Source organism: Caretta caretta, chromosome 4 (genome assembly GCF_965140235.1).
Source record: "Caretta caretta isolate rCarCar2 chromosome 4, rCarCar1.hap1, whole genome shotgun sequence".
Taxonomy (NCBI): Eukaryota; Metazoa; Chordata; order Testudines; family Cheloniidae; genus Caretta; species Caretta caretta.
The window spans coordinates 37,477,455-37,499,009 of NC_134209.1; the positions used below are offsets into that span (position 1 = coordinate 37,477,455).

The following is a 21,555-nucleotide window of genomic DNA, read 5'->3' on the forward strand; positions in this document are numbered from 1 at the left end:
CCCCTGCTTAGTGAAATTATAGGTAGAATGTCACTACACTGACAGTTCACAATTTCATGAGAGTTGTGTCTGTTCTGTTAAAGGTACATTAGTTTTTATTGCCATAACACTAAAATAAATCATGTTGTTTCCAGTCATTATTGATTTTAATGTAAGTAGTGATTGTATAATTTCCATTTAAGGGAAAAATGGTCCAGATTATGAAGACGACCCCATTTCTTGGGAATTATGTAGAGAGTTTGAGTTCACCCTAACTAGTGCTATACTGGCGAAATGCGAGTGTGGGTAAGCATTGTTTCCCATTCTGATAGCATTTTGCCAGAAGGAGGCAGATTTCAGTCTTAATTCACAAGTTCCACAATGAGACAAAAATGCAGAGAACACCTTAGTGAGAACATGAGACGGACAAATGGCAGACTAAGATTTCAGAGTGGGTTTTAGCCCACAAAAGCTTATGCTCAAATAAATTTGTTAGTCTCTAAGGTGCCACAAGTACTCCTCGTTGTTTCTGCAGAATAAGTTTGCACCTCATTTTCAATTTACTTACAAAGACCACATACATAACTCTGCAGGATCTCCACATACATTTATTAAATGGTAAGAATTTAAGGGGCTAGTCTGAACTGCACAGTACTCATTAGCCTTAAGATATTATGTTGTATTTTGGGAATGATAAAAAGAGAAGTTTGTTAGGAAGTACTCCTTTAAATGGTTGTACAACTGTATATACTAGCCTCCTCTAAGATGTTCTCCCATTGGCCATATGAAGTCAGTTCAACCTCCAGTGCCGCTGCCCAGACATCTGCATCAACTGCCACAGCCAGAAGGAAATTTGTCATTGGTAGGGAAGACACGATAGCAGATTGTTAACATTTTACTCCCTTATCGCATTTTTCTTCTGTGGGTTTTGTTGGTACTTCATACAGTAGCTACATGATTTTACGCAGAATCATTCACTTCAGTGCTCGAGATGCACAACATGGCCTAGTAAATACAACACTAGAGTGGGACTCTGGAGACCTAGGATCTATTCTTGGCTCTGCCACTGGCCTGCTGAGTGACCTTTGACAAGTCACCCCCCACCCCCAAGCTCATTTTGCCCCCGCCCCCCAAATCTGTGAAATGTGGAAAATACCACCATCCTTTGGTAATGTGCTCTGAGATCTACTGATGAAAAGTGCTATACCAGAGGTAGGTATGTTGCTGTAGCTGCCACCTGAATCCAGATGGCTTTTACCTTGTGTTCCTTCCAACTTTTCCCTTGAATTCTGGGTACGCTGATCAAGAAGCTGCACAACACACTATGATCAGTTGACTGACCATTTTAAGAAAAACAATAGCCAAATCAGTGTAGTTCCACTTTGGAATATGGTGCTATCTATTAGATTTATTAAAATTTTTAATAACCATAGTAGTAAACTATAGTTCCAGATTAATCTCTCTTGGAAGACACACTACAATAGAAGCCACAGTAGAGACTGCCTTGTCACAAGTACAAATATTTGCTGTAAAGATGGAGGAAATAAAAGGACAAATCTAGTTGTCTAAAAGACAATTCACTGTACACATTTTATTTACAGTTTTGTACACTGTCTTAATATGAATGGGACTGCTTGTCTACTTGAGCCATTTTTAACCAAAGAATATAACCTAAGTAATACAAAGTGTTAAAATACAGCATAAGATACAAAAACAGACATACTATTTCTAGTAAGGAATGTAAATTATGGTGTTACATTTAAAAAAATCCACAATTATGTTTAGGAAATCACACAAACATAGATCACTGATTTGACTGAAATGCATAAATCTGTAGCAAAGCTTTGATGTTACAAAAAACAAAAAGTTACCAAAGAATGCACAAAATTAATGTTTATTCCACCTTTGTCATATTCCCAGATCCTTCACCAATGTTACATGAGCAAAAACAACTGAAATCAGAGTATCACTAATGTTATCAATTAGGGAAACAAATAAATTAAGTCTAGCAGCCATCAGCATAGGTTACAGCAAAGACAATGCTGTATTAAGAAAATTGCTAGAAAATTCTATGCACCATACTTTTTTTCCAAACCAGCAAAATATGTTACTGCATACAATGCAAATATAAAACAGAAGTAAATTTTTCTGTAAGGTATAGAGATGCAGTTTCTTTTCTGAATATTGTGGATAAACAAATGTTTTTGTAATAGTAATGTCCTACTAAGCTATTACAGAGTGGGCCAGGAAAATGTTTATGGATTCTGGGGGTAATGTGTACTGAAATCCTTTGATTGAACAATGGTTACTTCAGCCAAAATAGAAAAAAAAATTGAACACAGAAGTACAAGACAAAGGCGAATGAGACTTCTCACAAATCTTAGCAACATTTAGATGGAAATCAAATTTAAATGCAGTCCACTCTGCTTTTGAAGAGGCTTTGGTTCAGCTCCCAATTCTCGATTGCTTGACGCAGTCTCCTATGAAAGAATATGCAGAAGGTGTCTTCTTAAACAACAAACCTATTTTTAGTGGTGGAGCCGCTCTTAGTAGCTGTGTCTGCATGGGACTGGTAGCCAAGCACTATCTTTGGAGGAAGTCCTAATCTTTCCTTGTATACTCTCCTGAAGAAACAAAAACAACACCAAGCGTTTTTAAGTAACACTCTTTAGAAGGGGATAGTATGTCATTTCCTTTCAGACCTGCTGACATCTTGATGCACAAAGACAAATTTCTATTTAGAAACCATTCTGCTTAGATATTTCTGTATTTATGTATACTTTTTAAAACAATATTCTGTTTTTGTACAAAGCTCAACTGCTCCTGCTACTTCTATTTCTCACTTCAAGTCAAATCTAAAATCATATCATTTATTGCAGAGAGGAGTTGTCTTAGCTAGTATAAGGAGGACTTGGAAAAGTAAGCAGCAAGCCCAGATACATTTCAGAGATCAAAGATCCACCCTATCATGCTGATATACAGGCAAAAGTGTGTGTGTGTGTGTGTGTGTAAATAAAATAAAAAAGCAGGGTGGGGTTTTTTGTTTATTTTAAAGTTCAAGATTTCTATGAAGTACATATCAGAATTTCTGTTACTAGTTTCAGAATGGGTAGAATATTTGATTTGATATAATCTGAACTTGATTAAAATATTGATCAGAATGTGATCAAAAGCTCAAGAAAGAAATTGTATCAACTTGTTCACTGCCACAGGAACTTTGTGTATTTTCCTTTGAACAGGTTTTCTAAAAGCTACAATGTTATGGCAAAACTAGTCAATGAGCCCACTGACAACAGCTTTGGGGGAACAAGGGAAGACATTGATCCTAGAACTTTGGTTCAGTTCTAGCCAAGAGGGATGACTACTGCCTAAATACACACCCCTAAATATTCCTTGACAGGAAGTACCCAATTCAAATACTAACTGCCTTTAACTTGTGAGCTCTGACCAGATCATAGAACAAAGTAATATAACTGCTGGATCTTATCAGAAAGTATATGAAATTCTATTGGTACCGACTGCAACTTGAACTGATATTTAGAATAAGTGATTAATGGAATCATAATTAGCCAATTTCATTCTGACTCCTTTACAATGAAGAGTTAAATACATTTTCAGTGGCAACAACAGGGGCAGTATAATGATGTTACACTGTTACTGGATGGGAATTACAGGCAATATAAATGAGGTCACATAAAATCACTGGGGTACTTTGTGCCATCTTCACTGCTACCCTGTGGCTAGTTTTATATTTTGGTGATCTAAAATTTTAAAAAAGTCTAACTTAGGCCCTGTATATATGGCAAGTGTCTGTGCAGTAAAGCAGCTTTCTGCATTGTAACTCCCGAGGTGTACATACTGCCAAGCCTCTTAGTGCGCATGAAACTGTGGAGTTGCAGCACTGAAGAAAAGAAACACCCTGACGAGAGGCATACAACGCTGCAGTGCCAGTGTAGACACCCTGGTCGATTACAGTGCTGCGATTAACCTCCAGGATGTGTCCCACAATGCCTGTTCTCACCCCCCTAGACATCAATTTGAACTCTACTGCCCTGCCCTCAAGTGACCAGGCGTCATACCCACTCCGTAAATTCCTTTGGAATTTTGGAAGTCCCCTTCCTGTTTGCTCAGTGACACATGCAGTGGTCTCAGCGCATCTTTCCAGGTGACCACGCCTGCTCCACGCACCAAGCGATCCCCCGTTTGGAGCAATGCCGAGCTGCTGGACCTCTTCTGCATTTGGGAAGAGGAGGCTGTCCAGTCCCAGGTGCGCTCCAACCATAGGAAGCTTACCACCTACGGACAGATTTCACAATACATGACAAAAAGGGGCCATGACCGGGACACACTGCAGTGCAGAGTCAAAGTGAAGGAGCTGCAGAACACCTACCACAAGGTGCAGGAGGCAAAGCGCCGCTTCGGTGCTGCACCCACGAACTGCTGGTTCTACAAAGAGCTGGACACGATACTCGGCAGCGACCCCACTTCCGCTGGGGAGATCACTGTGGATACTTTGATGGCTCGCGTGCCAGTCAAGAGTGCACTGAGCCAGGAGAAGGAAGCCTTGGACGAGAACGTGGAGCGGGAGGGGGACCCAGAGGCAAAGGAAAACTTGGAGGTTAGAGATGCATGCAGCCAGGAGCTCATTTCTACCCCGGAGGAGGCTAGCCAGTCACAGCTGTTGGAACTTGGTGAAGCACAAACAGAAGGGGAGGCCCCTGGTAAGTGGATTTGATTTTGGGAATTGCTGAAGTAAGTTGTTGGGGGCAGGAGGGTTGCAAAAGCAGGCTTGTGTCTGTATGATGCACATACCACCAAGTGCCTAGTCTGAGCGGTGCAACAGGCTGGGAATCTGCCTCAGATCTCCAGGAAACACTCATGCAGATACTGGGTAATCCGCCACCACAGGTTCCTTAGCAGAGCTGCTTTGTTTCTTGCCCCATTAACGGTAAACTTTCCTGTGCCACTCTGCCATCACAGGTGTGTGTGTGTGTGTGGGGTGCGCATTCCTGAACACAGGCGAGCCGCGTAAGGGCCAGGGCTGAAGCCGCAGTCTTGGAGAAGACCCTCCCTTGATTCCCTGCTCAGATATCTTCCATAATGAACACAGACTGTGGAAAATGTGGGGACAGGAATGATTATCAGGCCCCCCTACAGTGCTGGCCCTCCCCAAGAGCCACGTGCCAATGTGTATGCTGATTTACCCTGCCCCTGCGGCTACTCACCATTTTGGAGGTCTTGTAGTTAATGTGTGCTTGCCTGGGGTCAGCCAGTGACAGATATGTGAATACTGGCTGTGTTTTAAATCACAGAATCAGTGGTCTCTGTGTCGCAAACAATACTGCTTCCGTAAAATGCTGTGTTTTTGGCTTCACAGAGATGACCGTGGGAGCCCAGCCTCCCCCTTTGTTATCACCGGCTGAACAGCTGCGCAGAATTAGAAAGCAGCCAGGAAGCACTAAAGAGGACTTTCTGCGTGACGTTAGGATACACTCCACGGCTGAAAAACAGGAACTGAAGGAGTGGTGGGACAGCGGGAAGAGGGACCGAAGGAGAATGCCAGATGAAGCCAGAGAATGGCTCTTAAACGTTATGGAGCACCAAATGGATACGCTCCAGACAATACGAGCACTGCAACCCGATTAGCTCTGTTCCTGCCCTTCCCTGCAGCCGCTGCCGCAAAACTCTTTCCCACCGCCGACACACTTTTATCAACCTCCTGACTCTGGTCCATACCTGTGGCATTCCACTCCTCCCCAGTCACAGTTCAACACTGCAGACTCCCAGTACCCACTGCACTCAACACCGGTCCCTCTGCAGTTCGGCCCTGCTGAAATACAGTACCCGCTGCACTGTACTCCAAAGGAGAAGGCTGGATATGATCCCTGGACATACACAAATTTTTAACCATCCTGGGAGCCCACCTCCTCCTGGGACCTTCCCTTCCCCCTCAGTGCTGATGTGTTTTTGTGTTGGACTCTCCTCTGGTGGTTGTTTTTTAATAAAAGAATTGTGTTGGTTTGAAAGCAATCTTTATTTTATTAATTGAAAGCAAACAGAGCCCTGCAAAGCAACAGAATTACCTTAAACCTTCATATTACATTGTCTGCACCAATCACAATCACCGGCTAGCATGACAAGCACTGCACTCTGAGCACTGCAACAAATTAGTGGCTTTCAGCTTCAAAGTGCTGCCTCAAGGCATCCCTGATCCTTATGGGCCCGCGCTGTGCCCCTCTAATAGCCCTGGTCTCTGGCTGTTCAAATTCAGCCTCCAGGCACTGAGCCTCAGCAGTGCAGCCCTGAGTGAAGCTTTCACCCTTCCCTTCACAAATATTATGGAGTGTACAGCATGCAGCTATACGCATAGGAATACTGTCATCAGCCAGGTCCAGCTTCCCATATAGGCAGCACCAGCAGGTCTTTAAATGGCCAAAAAGCACAATCAACAGTCATTCTGCACTTCCTCAGCCTGTTGTTGAACCACTCCTTGCTGCTGTCAAGGTGCCCCATGTGTGGCTTCATAAGCCACGGCATTAAGGGGTAGGCAGGGTCTCCAGGAGCACAATGGGCATTTCGACTTCCCCTACCATGATCTTCTGGTCCAGGAAGAAAGTCCCTGCTTGCAGCTTCCTGAACAGGCCAGTTTTCTGAAAGATGCATGCGTCATGTACCTTTCCGGACCAGCCTGCGTTAATGTCTATGAAACACGCAGGGTGATCCACAAGCGCCTGGAGAACCATTGAGAAATACCCCTTGCGATTAATGTACTTGGTGGATAGGTGGTCTGGTGCCAAAATTGGAATGCGTGTGCCATCTATCTCCCTTCCACAGTTAGGGAAGCCCATTTGTGCAAAGCCATCCACAATGGCACGCACGTTGCCCAGAGTCACAGTCTTTTGGAGCAGGATGCGATTAATGGCCCTGCACACTTCCATCAACACAAGTCCAACGGTCAACTTTCCCACTCCAATCTGGTTAACGACCGATCGGTAGCAGTCTGGAGTAGCCAGCTTCCACAGTGCAACTGCCACATGCTTCAACGACAGGGCAACTCCCATTCTAGTGTCCTTGCGCCGCAGGGCTGGGGCAAGCTCACCACACAGTCCCATAAATGTGGCTTTCCTAATCCAAAAGTTCTGCAGCCACTGCTCGTCATCCCAGACGTGCATGATGACGTGACCCCACTACTCAGGGCTTGTTTCCTAAACCCAAAAGCGGCGTTCCACTGTGGTCAGCACCTCCGTAAATGCCACAAACCATCTCGGTTTGTAGCTAGTACGTATGGCAAGATCAACGTCGCACTCCTCTTACCTTCATAGTTTAAGGAAAAACTCCACTGCCACTCGTGACATGTTAGTCAGAGCGAGCAGCATACTGGTCAACAGTCCTTCAGACTGAAGAGGCAGACCATGCGGTACACAAACTGTTGAAAGATGGCGCCAAATGTGGACAGAAGCACAGGGATTGCTGGGATGCAAAGCAATGCATCACAGGGCACTGGGACAGGACCCAGGATGCAGCACGACCCCCTCCACCTTCCCACAACTTTTAGCGGCAGAAGAGGATGAGATGCTCTGTGGGATAGCTGCCCAGAGTGCACTGCTCTGAATACCGCTGCAAGTGCCGCAAGTGTGAACACCCTACTGCTCAGGCAGCTGACTGCGTGAACACAACAGGTTTCCCTTCAGCGCTATCAGAGCAGCGGTGTAACGGCTGGGGCTGTGACTCTGCCAGTGCAGATATACCCTTAGTGTTTGTTAATACCATTCTGATGGTACTCCAGGACACCATCCCAAGTATGCAAAACATCTGCACCAAAGTTCAGTAACTCACTCTGCCTATCACTGAAGGCTTGCCCCCAACCTTAGTGAAAGAGATGGCATAGTAATGAAGTGACTGCTACAAGACAGACAGATCTCACTGGACTTAATATAGTAAACTGCTCTGCTGGTCACAGAACAGGCAGCCAGAATGCAAAATTGAACAGAAGTCAACATGCAACCATGCACCACCATTTGCAGTTAGAAAAATCTAGCCAAGAAAAAAAAAATGCTTGTCCATCAAGGCAACAAACGTAGACCATGGAAATATTCACGTAGCCTCAATTATTTTGACTTCAACAAAAAAAAAAAGAGAGTCAGTTCTATTATTCTAAGTTCATCACTCCATTTGAATTTTCTTGAGTCCTCGGAAGAAAAGAGTATCTAACCAGGCTGGAAAAACATGCAATTTCCCTGTCTGAAAATACGGCAATTAGTTTTCTTTCAGGAGAGAAGACCATTTTAATCAATTCTAGTTTTTTTGTTTTTTTTTTTAAGCTGACCAGTGATAAAACAATTTGTACTTTAAATGTAAACTGCAAGAAGTTGTAAGAATTCCACCCACTTCACCAATATTTGCAATAAGATGAGGCAACATTCAGCATATTACCTAAAAGTCAACTCTTGAGCTCCAGGACATGTATTCCTGCCATGACTTTAGCTCCCAGCCTGCTGGTATGTCCCTTGCCCAGAATGATGCAAGGTAGAGGACATTACTGAAACACATAGCTAGTTTTCTCTTTTGAGGTTATATAAAAGGGTGAGAGGATGGGGAAGCAGCTCTAAAGTAACAGAATATATGTAGTTTTTCAGAGTGTGTTTTGTTTTGTGTTTTTAAAAAGCACACACTCCCCCCAGAGGTCATCAGATATGTTTATACTTGTTTTATTGAAAGTGACCCGTAGACCCTTGCTTTAGGATAGGCTTACTCCATGTTCTGTGATGGCCAGGACATCATCAGCCTAGTGCACACTGGTGTACTGCAGTGGAGTTTGAGTTAGCTAGCTACAATGCCCCACTCAGAAGAGCCAATGAAGCTTTCACCACCGATCTGCTTCCCATTTATTAATATGTTTTATTTCCAAAAGATATAAGGAGGGACACTCAAGTAGTTCAGACAACCTACTGTAGGTCTATCCTTCAAATACGCGCAAGATTCATAGTTTAAATGCACGTGACAATGTGTGCACAACTTATTTTGTACAAATTTTTTAAAAACTTAAGACATATTTATCAGTACCACAGAAGACTTTTCTTTTCCCCCCCCAAAATACATTTTCCAGACTGTATCCACTGATCTCAAAATGAAGATCAGCACTAGCATGATCTCCAACTGAATTATCCAAATTTAAAAAGGCATTTAGTATTAAAGAATATGATCATGTGTATCAAGTCTAAGGCACTGAACAGCAAACATCACTTACCCTATATGTGTAACAGCATCCCTGTTTTCACATTCAGTTGTCCATATTGCTATTTTATCGCCCTTAGCTCTAACATTAACAACAGCTCCACATACATCATCACTGTAGTCATCAAAGGACTCTCCGATAAGGCACAGCAGCTATAAAATAAAGACTAACTATTAAAGGGAGGTAAACAATATGAAATAACATTGTGTTTTATAGTGGAATCTTCCATTTTTATAAAACAGTTTTATATTAGACATGATTGTATTTATGTTTTGGTGTACTGAAAACCTCTTACACATGGAGATGAACCATTTTCATTCTGAATTATCAAAGCACTAAATATCAATTACCAAATGTATGCTAAAAGTAGAAGAAGAAAGGTTTAGCTGCATAGCAGTGGAGTTTCCTCATTTCTTTTTAGGCGGGATGTTTTGTTTGAGGTTTTCCATTTATCTATAGGCTTCATAGCTAAAACCTTTATAGTACAATCTCTTTCATTAAAAGAGACGTTCTCTCCTCTACCAAGACCTCCACCCATGCCACAGTCATGCCCTCCATCTCCTCCCAAATCTCCAGAACGGTTTCTCTGCATAGCCTGTCAGCATTTGGGAAAATGACGGGAATTTCAAGAGGTTTCTGCGTCTTCTCTATACATCTTTTCAGGTATTTGGAGGATCCCTTTTGCTCCATGCAGCCCCACCAACTATACATCTTAGAAGTGTTCTGGCTAGGGATTCATGTGCGGTTGCTAAGGAGATATGCAACATATTATATTCTTTCCCAAGGGGCTGAATGCATCACCTTTGCTGTACACAGCTTCAATGCACGAGGAACAACGGATTAAGCTTGGATACAAACTTCAAGGCACTGCAAACAGCTCACTGTGCCAACCCCATGTTGTGACTGTACCCTGAACCACGAGTGCACATGATAATGCTCTCTGTGCACAATATTTACACAAATGCAGGTACTGCACAGGGATGTTTACTTGCTATGATTGACCAACATGGAGACCCCTCAGAGGTGGAATGGAAAGGTTAAATCTCTTCTCTTGGTGTAGGAAGAGGAAGCTGATAGTAGTGAATATAAAATCAGAAGCTAGGAATTGTAGAAAACTAATAAGGGAAGCAAAGGGACATAAGCAAAAAAAAACTATGACCAGCAGAGCTAAGGACAATAAAGAGTTTTCTTAAGTATACTAGGAACAAAGAATCCTGACAATGGTATTGGTCCATTACTAGATGAAAACGGTAGAAGTATCAATAATAATGTAGAAAAGGCACAAGTGTTTAATATTTCTGTTCTGTATTCGGGGAGGAAAAAACAGATGAAATAACCTCACGATACTTTCCACTAGTATCTCTGGAAGATGTTACTACAGCAGCTACTAAAATTAGACATTTTTAAATCAGCAGGTCTGGATAATTGACATCCAAGAGTTTTAAAAGAGCTGTGTGATGAGTTCGCTGGACCATTCATGTCAATTTTCTTGAAGTCTTGGAACACGGAGGAAGTTCTAGAAGACCGGAAGAAAGCTAATGATGTACCCATATTTAAAAAGAGTAAACAGGACGACCTGGGTAATGATACATCTGTCAGTCTGAAACTGGTCCCAGGCAAGACAGTGGCGCAGCTGATACAGGACTCAATTAATAAAGAATTAAAAGGAGGGTGATAAAATTAGTGGCAATCAACATGGGTTTATAGAAAACAGATCCTGTCAAAATAACTTTTTTTTTTTTTTTTTTGGGGGGAGAAAATTACAAGTTTGGCTGATAAAGGTAATAGTGTTGATATAATATGCTTAGACTTTGAGGCATGTGACTTGGTACTAACACAACGTTCTGATTAAAACTAGAATGATAAAATTAACATAGCACACATTAAATGGATTAAAAGCTGGCTAATTGATAGGTCTCAAAATGAAACTGTAAACGGGGAATCATCATCAACATCAAGTGGGTGTTGCTAGTGGAGCCCGCAAGGATCGCTTCTTGGCCTACCGTAACATTTTAATGGATGACCTGGAACAAAACAAAATCACCGAAAGTTTGTAAATAAAGATTGGGCAGGGAGGGATAAATAACTAAGAGGACAGAGGTCACTGAGTTAGACTGATCTGGATTGTTTGATAAGCTGGGCTCAAGCAAACAATATGCACTTTAATATTGCTAAATGTAAACGTGTACTTCTAGGAACAAAAAAGAAGAAGGACATGCTTACATGATGGAGGACTCTCTCTGAAACAGACACACTGAAAAAGATTTGGTGGTCATGGTGGATAATCAACTAAACATGAGCTCCCAGTGCAATGCTATGGCCAAAAGGGCTGAAGCTATCCTTGGATATTTAAACATGAGAATGTGAAGTAAGAGTAGAGAGGTTATTTTACCTCTGTATTTGGCACTGAAGCAACAACTGCTGAAATACTATGTTCAGTTCTGATGTCCATATTCAAAAAGGGCAATGAAAAATTGGAGCGAGAGTTCAGAGAAGAGCCACAAGAATGATTAAAGGATTAGAATCAGAGTATCAGGGTTGGAAGGGACCTCAGGTGGTCATCTAGTCCAACCCCCTGCTCAAAGCAGGACCAATCCCCAATTTTTGCCCCGGATCCCTAAATGGCCTCCTCAAGGATTGAACTCACAACCCTGGGCTTAGCAGGCCAATGCTCAAACCACTGAGCTATCCCTTTATAGTTACATAAGCAAGGAGCTCAATATATTTAGCTTAACAAAAAGAAGGTTAAGGGGTGACTTGATTACAGGCAGTAAGTACATACATGGGGAACAAATATTTAATAATGGGCTCTTCTATCCAGCACAGAAAGGTGTAACAAGACCCAATGGCTGGAAGTTGAAGCTAGCCAAGTTCAGGCTGGAAATAAGGCATAAATTTTTAACGGTGATCATAATTAACTACTGAAACAATTTACCAATGCTCGTGGTAATTCTCCTTCACTGAGAATTTTAAAATCAAGACTGGATGTTTTTCTGAAAGATAAGTTCTAGGAATATTTTGGGGAAGTTCTATGGCCTGTGTTATATTACAAATTGGCTGGAGAAGTTCATCTGTGCAGATGAATAGAGCCCATCAATGGAAGTTGGTTTGCTTCATTTGCATCTTAGACATTATGTACTGATCATCATCTTTAATAAAAAATTTCAAAATCATTTAAAAGTTTTAGGCTTAAAAACCACTCCGTTCAAAGCAGTGAGAGAACTAAACCAAGTCTTAAAGATTAATGGGCAACTGCAAAGGAAATCCAGCAGCCATAACGTGCTAGTAAATAAATCAAAACCCCTACATTTTATAGAAGCTACACACAACTGCAAGGGCAACATATTATATTCACTTGAGTAGCGGAAGCTCTAAACTTTTAGGCTCATGCCACACAAAACATCCCAAGTATTATTTGACCAACAGCATCGCCTTTTAGTATTAGGCCATAAAATGCTACCATGCTACTTAAGCAACAAAAGCACAGATAAGCTGTGACAAGTATATTATTTATAGATGTTATTCCTATTAGACAAGGAAAAAAATTAAACACTGTTGTATCTCTTTCTCAAGTAAAATAATTTATAGTTATATTCCAAACTTGGCCAACCTAACAGAAATCTGTGTAATATGCTGACATCAAGAGGACAGAAGGAAAAGGAAAGGGTTCTGATTTTGTTGATTGAGCTAGTTGTGAAAAATTATTGAAACGATTAGTGGAGCTGCTCCCTGATGTGTGACTGCACAATGACCCATATGCCTGTGCTTAGGACATGTTCAATAAGTTACTAGCAACCGAATAGTTCACTTTCCTAACCTTTGTTTTTATGTTGAAACAGGAAGGTTAAATATTTTGTATTTTCTGTTTATAAAATGTTTGAAAGCAATGTCATGTTTCTTGGATTTTTCATAATGTTTAGGTAGCAAAGACATAAACAAAGTGTAGTTTAGGCTGATCAGGATGTTAAGATTACATTGAGAAACAGTATACTACCTCCCTGTAGTTTTTAAACTGTAACTCTTGGGACTGGAAAGTTTCTCATGCGATATTTACTATGGCATATGAGAAATAGCAATTAGCCTGAAGATACTCATCTTGTGAATCTGCAACTCCATATCGTCTTTGGGACACATCACAAGGCTTTTGTGGTGCCCATGGATCCGATATATGTGACACCTGCTCCACCCGCCCCCCCTTTGAGTTTCACTCAAAGCTGCATGCAAAATGGAGTATATGCACCAAAGCCACTTGGATCTCTTAGTATCCTTCCAAGCAGTCAGAAGATGGAGAAATAAGTGACAGCAACAGATTCTGGGGTGTGGTGAGGCTGCCTTGTGTCGGCAGCCATATCACACCCGAAAGCAGAGGTAGTCCATAGGCAGGCCGGGGGCCAAATCCAGACCGCCAGAGGCTTTTGAATGGACTGAACTTTTTATTTACTTATCATCATTGTTATTTTTGTATTTTCTTCTCTGGAGTCTGGACTTTGATCAAGAAATCTGGACCTTAAAAAATAATGGATTACCCCCTGCTCTAAAGCCAAAGCTGGTCACCAGATCCCAGTGTAGGACAGTCCAGCAGAAGAGCTGGTATAAACAATTCTTATGCAAACCCCTGCTTTGCTGCTGGTGCACAGCCAAGGCTCCCCCTCTGCTCCATCTGATGCCAAGCAGCGGTATCATCCCTTGAGCCATAGGCAATCAGCATAATTTAGCCTTTAGATTGCCCTAAATTATACTGGGCACTGGCCCCTCACCAAGTTGCACTGTGTTCTCCTCAGCTGTAGCAGGGAATATGGCATTATTGTATTTTCAATCACAAAATAATTCTGACATGCCAATTTGGTGTTGTGTTAAGATTTACAGTTATATGATTGCTCATGCAGTCTTGCAAAATATTAACCACAATTTAATGCCAGGACATTCCATCAAGCATCTGACTCCACTAGATGCTGAAGAATCTATTCAGTTCTTAGGAGACAGTGAACTTTAGCCTTTTCCATGTGATACATTTTGTGAATATACATACATTAGCCTACAATTTTCTAGGAGTATTTGGCAGCTACAGCTTTTTGCATTGAAGGTTCTAAAATAGTCTACAAAAAAATAGGAGAATCTGGAGAGAGGAAAATAAAATCTTTTGTGTAATGCACCAGACAACTGTACTATCCCAGCTCCGTTTCTGAACGCATAATATTCAGTATCCACTGCATGAAATGAAAGAAGGTAAGTATAAAGGGATCTTATTAACAATGCTTACGTCAATTCCATTGTATTTATGAACTATTAAGAATATAAAACAAACTTATAAATAAAACAGATACGTTTAAGAGTAATGTTAGAGACAACATGCAAATAATTAAAACTTCACCAGTAGCTGAAACGTATGACAAATACTCTACATCATTAAGGTAAAAAGGCTAATTAGTTGTGTACAGAATTACCTCTGTCACGGGCACTGAACAGACAACTACCAGTTTGCTTTTTAACAAACATTTGCAAGTCACCTTTAAACTAGGGCTGTCAATTAATTGCAGTTAACTCAAGCGATTAACTGTTAAACAGAATACCAATTGAATTTTATTAAATATTTTCGGATGTTTTTCTACATTTTCAAAGATACTGATTTCAATTACAACACAGTATACAAAGTTGACCGTGCTCATTATTTTTCTTTACAAATATTTGCACTATAAAAATGGCAAACAAAAGAAATAGTATTTTTCAGTTCACCTCATACAATAGTGCAATCTCTATAGTCTAAGTGCAACTCACAAATTTACGGTTTTTTTGGTTACATAACTGCATTCAAAAACAAAACAACGTAAAACTTTACAACCTACAAGTCCATTCAGTTTGACCTCTTGTTTGGCCGATCGCTAAGACAAACAAGTTGGAGATAAAAAGAATGGCCCTACTGCGTCAGACCAAAGGTCCCTCTAGCCCAGTATCTGGTCTTTTGACAGTGGCCAGTGCCAGGTGCCCCAGAGGGAATGAACAGAACACGTAATTACCATGTGATCCATCCCCTGTTGCTCATTCCCAGTTTCTGCCCACTTCTTATTTACGATGTCATCTGAAAGAGAGAACAGGCGTTCGCATGGCACTTTTGTAGCCAGTATTGCAAGGTATCTACGTGTCAGTTATGTTAAACATTCATATGCCCCTTTATGCTTCGGCCACCATTCCAGAGGACATGCTTCCATGCTGATGATGCTCGTTAAAAAAATTATGCATTAATTAAATTTGTGACTGAACTCCTTGGGGGAGAATTGTATGTCTCTTGTTCTGTTTTACCCACATTATGCCATATATTTCATGTTATAGCAGTCTCGGATGATGACCCAGCACATGTTGTTCATTTTAAGAACACTTTCACTGCAGATCTGACAAAACACAAAGATACCAATGTGAGATTTCTACAGATAGCTTCATCACTCAACTCAATGTTTAAGAATCTGAAGTGCTTTCCAAAATCTGAGCGCGACGAGGTGTGGAGCATGCTTTCATAAGTCTTAAAAGAGCAATGCTCCAATGCAGAAACTACAGAACCCGAACCACCAAAAAAGAAAATCAACTTTCTGCTGGTGACATCTGACTCTGATGATGAAAATGAACATGTGGCCGTCTGCACTGCTCTGGATGGTTATCGAGCAGAACCCATTATCAGCATGGACACGATCTCTGGAATGGTGGTTGAAGCATGAAGGGGCATATGAATCTTTAGTGCATCTAGCACATAAATATCTTGCAGTGCCAGCTATAAGCGTGCCGTGCGAACGCCTGTTCTCACTGTCCAGGTGATAATGTGAACAAGAAGCAGGCAGCATCGGGGGGGGGGGGGGGGGAGCGATATGAGCATTGGCCTGCTAAACCCAGGGTTGAGAGTTCAATCCTTGAGGGGGCCATTTAGGGATCTGGGGCAGAAATTGGGGATTGGTCCTGCTTTGAGCAGGGGGTTGGACTAGATGACCTCCTGAGGTCCCTTCCAACCCTGATATTCTAGGATTATCTCCTGCAAATGCACACAAACTTGTTTGTCTGAGCAACTGGCTGAACAAGAAGTAGGACTGGGTAGACTGGTAGGCCCTGAAGTTTTACATTGTTTTATTTTTGAATGCAGGTTTTTTGTACATAATTCTACATTTGTAAGTTCAACTTACATGATAAAGAGATTGCAGTACTCTTATTAGGTGAATTGAAAAATACAAATATTTGCACTGTAGAAAACAAAAGAAATAGTCATAAAAAATAACGTGAGCACTGTACACTTTGTATTCTGTGTCTCAGTTGAAATCAATATATTTGAAAATGTAGAAAATATCCAGAACTATTTAAATGGTATTCTATTATTGTTTAACAGAGCGATTAATCACACAATTAATTTTTTTTAATCGTTTGACAGCCCTCCTTTAAATGTAATATGTAGCCTAATATTTGAATGCTTGTCTTACTTCAAATGACATGTTTGAGCATCATTAGTGTACCTCGTGTTTCACAACAATCTATTTTTGTAAGGGAAAAGTCATGAAAGATTTTAGTACTGCCAAAGAGAAAACCCCTTTGTAGTTAGCTATTAAATGTAAAAATCTTAAGTTATAACATTCAATGTCATAGAGCTTACTGTCTCTAGCCAGAAGCGATCAAGATCATTTCGTCTCTGCTGCTTAGTTAGTGTAATTAGCCATCGTCCTCCTCGTTTATTTTTCTCATCTTCCCACATAGGTTCAATCCCATCCTACAAAACGTACAGTAAGACAGTAAATGGCAAAATGCCTCATCTGTATTTTATTATACAACATAAAAGGGGAAGTAACATTTACATCGCAACACAAGAACAGAATTTACAGTTTAAGAATAGTAATAATTTTTCTCCACAGAGTACCTTATTGTAGGGCTGGAACACTGAACACTAAGAGCAACACCAGTTTCATGGTAAATAGTAATGGAGAAATTTAGGAACTAAAAATGTAATATTTCTCAGGACAGTTGAATTCTTATTTGTATGGCAAAGTCATGAATAAGTAACTCAGTCTGCTCTCAAATGCTCCTTTTAAACTGGTTCAAATACAGCCCAGGTGAGACATTTGTTTGGTCCTGTTTGAAACTGGGCAACATAACCAGTAATTAAAACAAGTGGGGGTATGCCTACCACTGCAATAAAACCTGTGGCACTGAGTCTCAGATCCAGGTCAACTGACTATGGCTTGCGGGCGGGGGGTGCCTGGTTCAGGCTGCAGAGCTAAAAATACCAGTGTATATGTTCCGGCTTGGGCTGGAGCCCAGACTGAAACCTGGCAAGGAAAGAGGGTACAGTGGCCAGCCCCTATCCCAAGGAGGAACATCCACATAGCTATTTTTAGCCCCACAGTCAGAGCCTGAGTCAACTGACCCCAAGATCTGAGACTTAATACCATGGCTTTTTCTTTTCACCAAGGACTCCTGAGTTATATTCTTCAGTTTGGCCACCAAGATGGTGTGATTTTGGCCAGGTTACTGAATCTGTGTGTTTCAGTTTACTCAGGTGCAAAGTGGGAAAGTTGCTTCCTGTCAAAAAGTGACTTAGTCAAAGTGGCATCATGGCAGTCACTATTTACTGCCTCAATGAATTCCAGAGCAAAATATGCAGGGTTTACAAATATTTTTTTTTTAAACTGCTATCCTTGCAAAAAAACAAAAAAACAAACAAAAAAAACCACAAGAACGAAAACATCCCAAAACAAAAACCCTCAAAAAACCCAAAAAGTCAACCTACCATTTAAAAAGCAAACTGTTTTCTGATTCGTGCATCACCAGCAATGAAGGCTTTGCAATCGGAACTTACTTAACACTTGCTGCATTAGTCAGAAAAGAACCCAGCTCCCACTCCCATAGTGCTGTCAGTGTTGGATATATAAAAGAATATCTTTAATAGTAAGTTTTCAGAGAAAAGCTACAATTCAATATCCATGCTTCACAGAACTTTGGATGAAAGCTGAAAGTGGAAAGGCAGTTAATGATGTTGGGTCACTTTCCCACATTTGGCACTCTTATTGGTAGCCAGAGAGATTAAACTACTTCATTGCCCTGAGTGGCGATTCCTCTAGGTCAAGATTGATGGCCACTGGAAGGATCACATGGGAAAGCTTACAAAGCTGTTGCCAGTGATGTACCTGTTGCCAGCAAGCTTTAAATCATCAAACAAAGCCCGTCTTATAAAGAACTTTCATAAAAACACATGGGAGGTGCCTAGTAGTTTTATTACGTAGAACATACTAGTTAAACAGCCATGTCAACCACTTTGTTGAATCCCAAAATCACATTATATACAGTAACGAATAGAAGATCTTTTCCACGATTAAAAACAAACTTTGAAACTTGATATGATCAAGTACTTGGGCACATATCTTGTAAAATTCTTTCAATGCAGGCACCTACAAGATACAGGGTGATGAAAAACAATTCATCAGTAGGGTCATGGGCCTCAATTTTCAAAGCAACCAGTAACTCTGAGTGCCCAACTTGAATCACCTTAAAAGAGCCTGATTTTCAGAGGGCAGGTGCTCAGCACTTTCTGAAAGTTAGGCCCCTTTAGCACATCTCCACCAGCTGGGCTGCCAATATCAGTAGTCACTTTAAAAATTATGATCATGGTATCTTTACTTATTCAAGAAAACAGTTATATAAGATCGTGATTTACATTAATAATTTTAAAAAGCTTATGGGGCATACCTTAAAAAGCGAGTAGTCACAGCCAGGCATTAAATTACTAGAGAGCTGGATATGGTTGTATAAACTATTTGAAAACAAAGAAACACATAATTATAAGAAATACATTTAAAAAGTTCAGCAGCTTCTGAAGGTACAATATTGTTCTTGAAAGATTTAAGAAAGCCAAATCCATACAGCTTGGAGTTTGACTGACAAAACATGCTTAAATCAAATTGAATGGTACATTAAAATCAAGTTATTAAAACTTATTTCTGAAGCTACCCGAACTTCAGCAGTATAGAAACCCAACATAAAAATGCATATGAACTTATATTCTGATGTCAAAACAGTTTTTAGTAGAGATGTTACTTATTTAGATCTTTAAAAAGTACTGAGCTCTATCAAACAGGATAGAAACTAGTTTACATCCTCTCACTGGGCTCCATGCTACCAACTATCATTTTTCAAAAATATTGCCATTTTCACTACCTACACCCAAGTCTTGACTAAGATAATGCGAGTTAATATTTCATACAAGTTAATCACATTAACATTCGGGACAACCCACTGAACAAAATTAATTTGTTTTGTATATTGTAATAGAAAGATAAAGGCTTAGGCTTCTGTGGCTCTTTCTATCCAGATGATGTGTTTTAAGAGTCATATTCTACCTCATGAACATCTATTACATTACTCCAAGGGTGGAGATGGTAGGCAGAATATTTGACATCCAAATAAGGATGGAAGAGAGACAAGCGTGCAAGACTCAGAAGTGAAGTGTATACTGAGCCAAAAGGAAGTGTTCACCACCAAGCAATGTAGAGGAAAACACAAATTTTGAAAATGGAGTGGCGTGGGGCTTAATGCACTAAATCGGACAAGTGTGGGGAGGAAAGGATGCTGTTGTAACAGATATTGCAATCACATGCAGTATCTTTGGGGATCATAAATATATAAATTGTTTATGTATGACTGATTTACTCCATGGTGGAGAATTACTGCAGCTCCTACGCGAACTAAAAAGAGTGGGGTGGGGGAGGAGGTGATTCAGGCAAATCACTCTTGACAGGTACCATACCCTGGAGTGGTTGGGCATATACTGATTCAAGCTGGGTTTTCCAGAGACTAGGAGACAAAAAGGGTTTTTGGTATAAAAAGGATGAGCTTAACTGACACAGCGTTCTTTTTCTGATCCAGCAATCCTTGCAGAAGGGTTTGAAAGACTTTGGCTTACTCGGGCCCCATAAGACTGACAGGTGACCTCTAATAAGCTGTTAGCATGCATGTATGAAAAAATGGTTACTAACCTCTCGTAACTGTTGTTCTTTGAAATGCGTTGCTCATGTCCATTCCATTATAGGTGTGTGCATTTGCCGCATGCACCGGTGCCAGAAGTTTTCCCTCAGTGGTATCTGTAGAGGACCAGCTCTGGTGCCCTCTGGAGTGGTGCGCATATGTGCTGGTATGAGAGGCGCCACCTGTGTCCCCCTCCCTCAGTTCCTTCTTGCTGGAACTCCAACAGGGGGTCACGGAATGGACATGAGCAACACATCTTGAAGAACAACAGTTATGAAAGGTAACTGTTTTTCCTTCGAGTGCTTGCTCATATCCATTCCATTGTAGGTGACTCCCAAGTAACACCTCCGAAGGCAAGTAGGAGTTCATGGACGTGTTGTGATTGCAACGCAGCTCTGCCAAAACCAGCATCACCTCTTGCCTGCTGAGCGATGGCATACTGCGTCGTGAATGTGTACTGAAGACCACATTGCAGTCCTGCAGATGTCCTGAATAGGGGACATGCGCTAGGAAAGCACCTGAACACGCCCAAGCCCTTGTCGAATGAGCCTTTACTATTGGCGGAGGCACAGCCTGCGCTGTCTTGTAACAAGTACAGATGCAGGAGGTGATACAAGTCTAAATCCTCTGAGAAGATACAGGAAGGCCCCTTCATTCTGTTAGCTATCACAACAAAGCTGAGTCGATCTGTGGAAGGGCTTGGTGTGCTCCAAGTAGAAAGCCAGGACATGTCTGACATCTAGAGTATGCAGATGCCTCTCCTTGTTGATTGTGTGAGGCTTCGGGCAAAACACTGGGAGGAAGATATCCCGATGGACACGGAAATGCGACATCACCTTTCGCAGGAAGGCTGGATGGGGCTGCAGCTGAACCTTGTCCTTGCAGAACACCATGTACGGGGGCTCCAAAGTAAGGGCTTTAATCTTGGAGATTCATCTCACCGAGGTAATAGCTACAAGGAATGCCACCTTCCACCTCATGTGGGAAAGGGAAAAAGAAGACATACGTTCAAAGGGCAGGCCCGTGAACCTGGTGAGGACCAGGTTGAGGTCCCATGGGGTGGGGGAGGACCGGGTTCCAGACCGGTGGAAACAGTCTTTCAAGGCCTTTCAGAGGAACCTGATCATCATCATCTCATAAGAGAATACCGATCTACCCTGGATGCAAGGCCAATATGGCTGCCCAGTGTACTTTGATCAAAGAGAAGGCAATGCCCCGGTGTTTTAAGGGAAGCAGGTAATGCAGAATGGACTGCAGACACAATTGGGTCTATCAGATATTCCACTCCACTTTGCACGGTAAGTTGCTCTGGTGGAGGGCTTTCTGCTCTCCAAGAGCACCTGCTGTACCTGACT

General features: G+C 41.4%; 1 protein-coding gene across 1 annotated transcript in view; it reads right to left on the reverse strand.

The window, feature by feature from the left end:
- Positions 1-1,540: 1,540 nt before the first annotated feature.
- The window catches only part of EIF4E (eukaryotic translation initiation factor 4E), a 44,039-nt gene continuing 24,024 nt past the window's right edge, over positions 1,541-21,555 (reverse strand). The window contains exons 4-7 of the mRNA XM_048846612.2: positions 18,926-18,989; positions 16,839-16,952; positions 9,227-9,366; positions 1,541-2,603 (exon numbers count right to left, since the gene is read on the reverse strand). Of these exons, the coding sequence (XP_048702569.1) occupies positions 2,489-2,603; positions 9,227-9,366; positions 16,839-16,952; positions 18,926-18,989 (433 nt within the window). The 3' untranslated portion in view covers positions 1,541-2,488. The remainder of the gene's footprint in view (positions 2,604-9,226; positions 9,367-16,838; positions 16,953-18,925; positions 18,990-21,555) is intronic.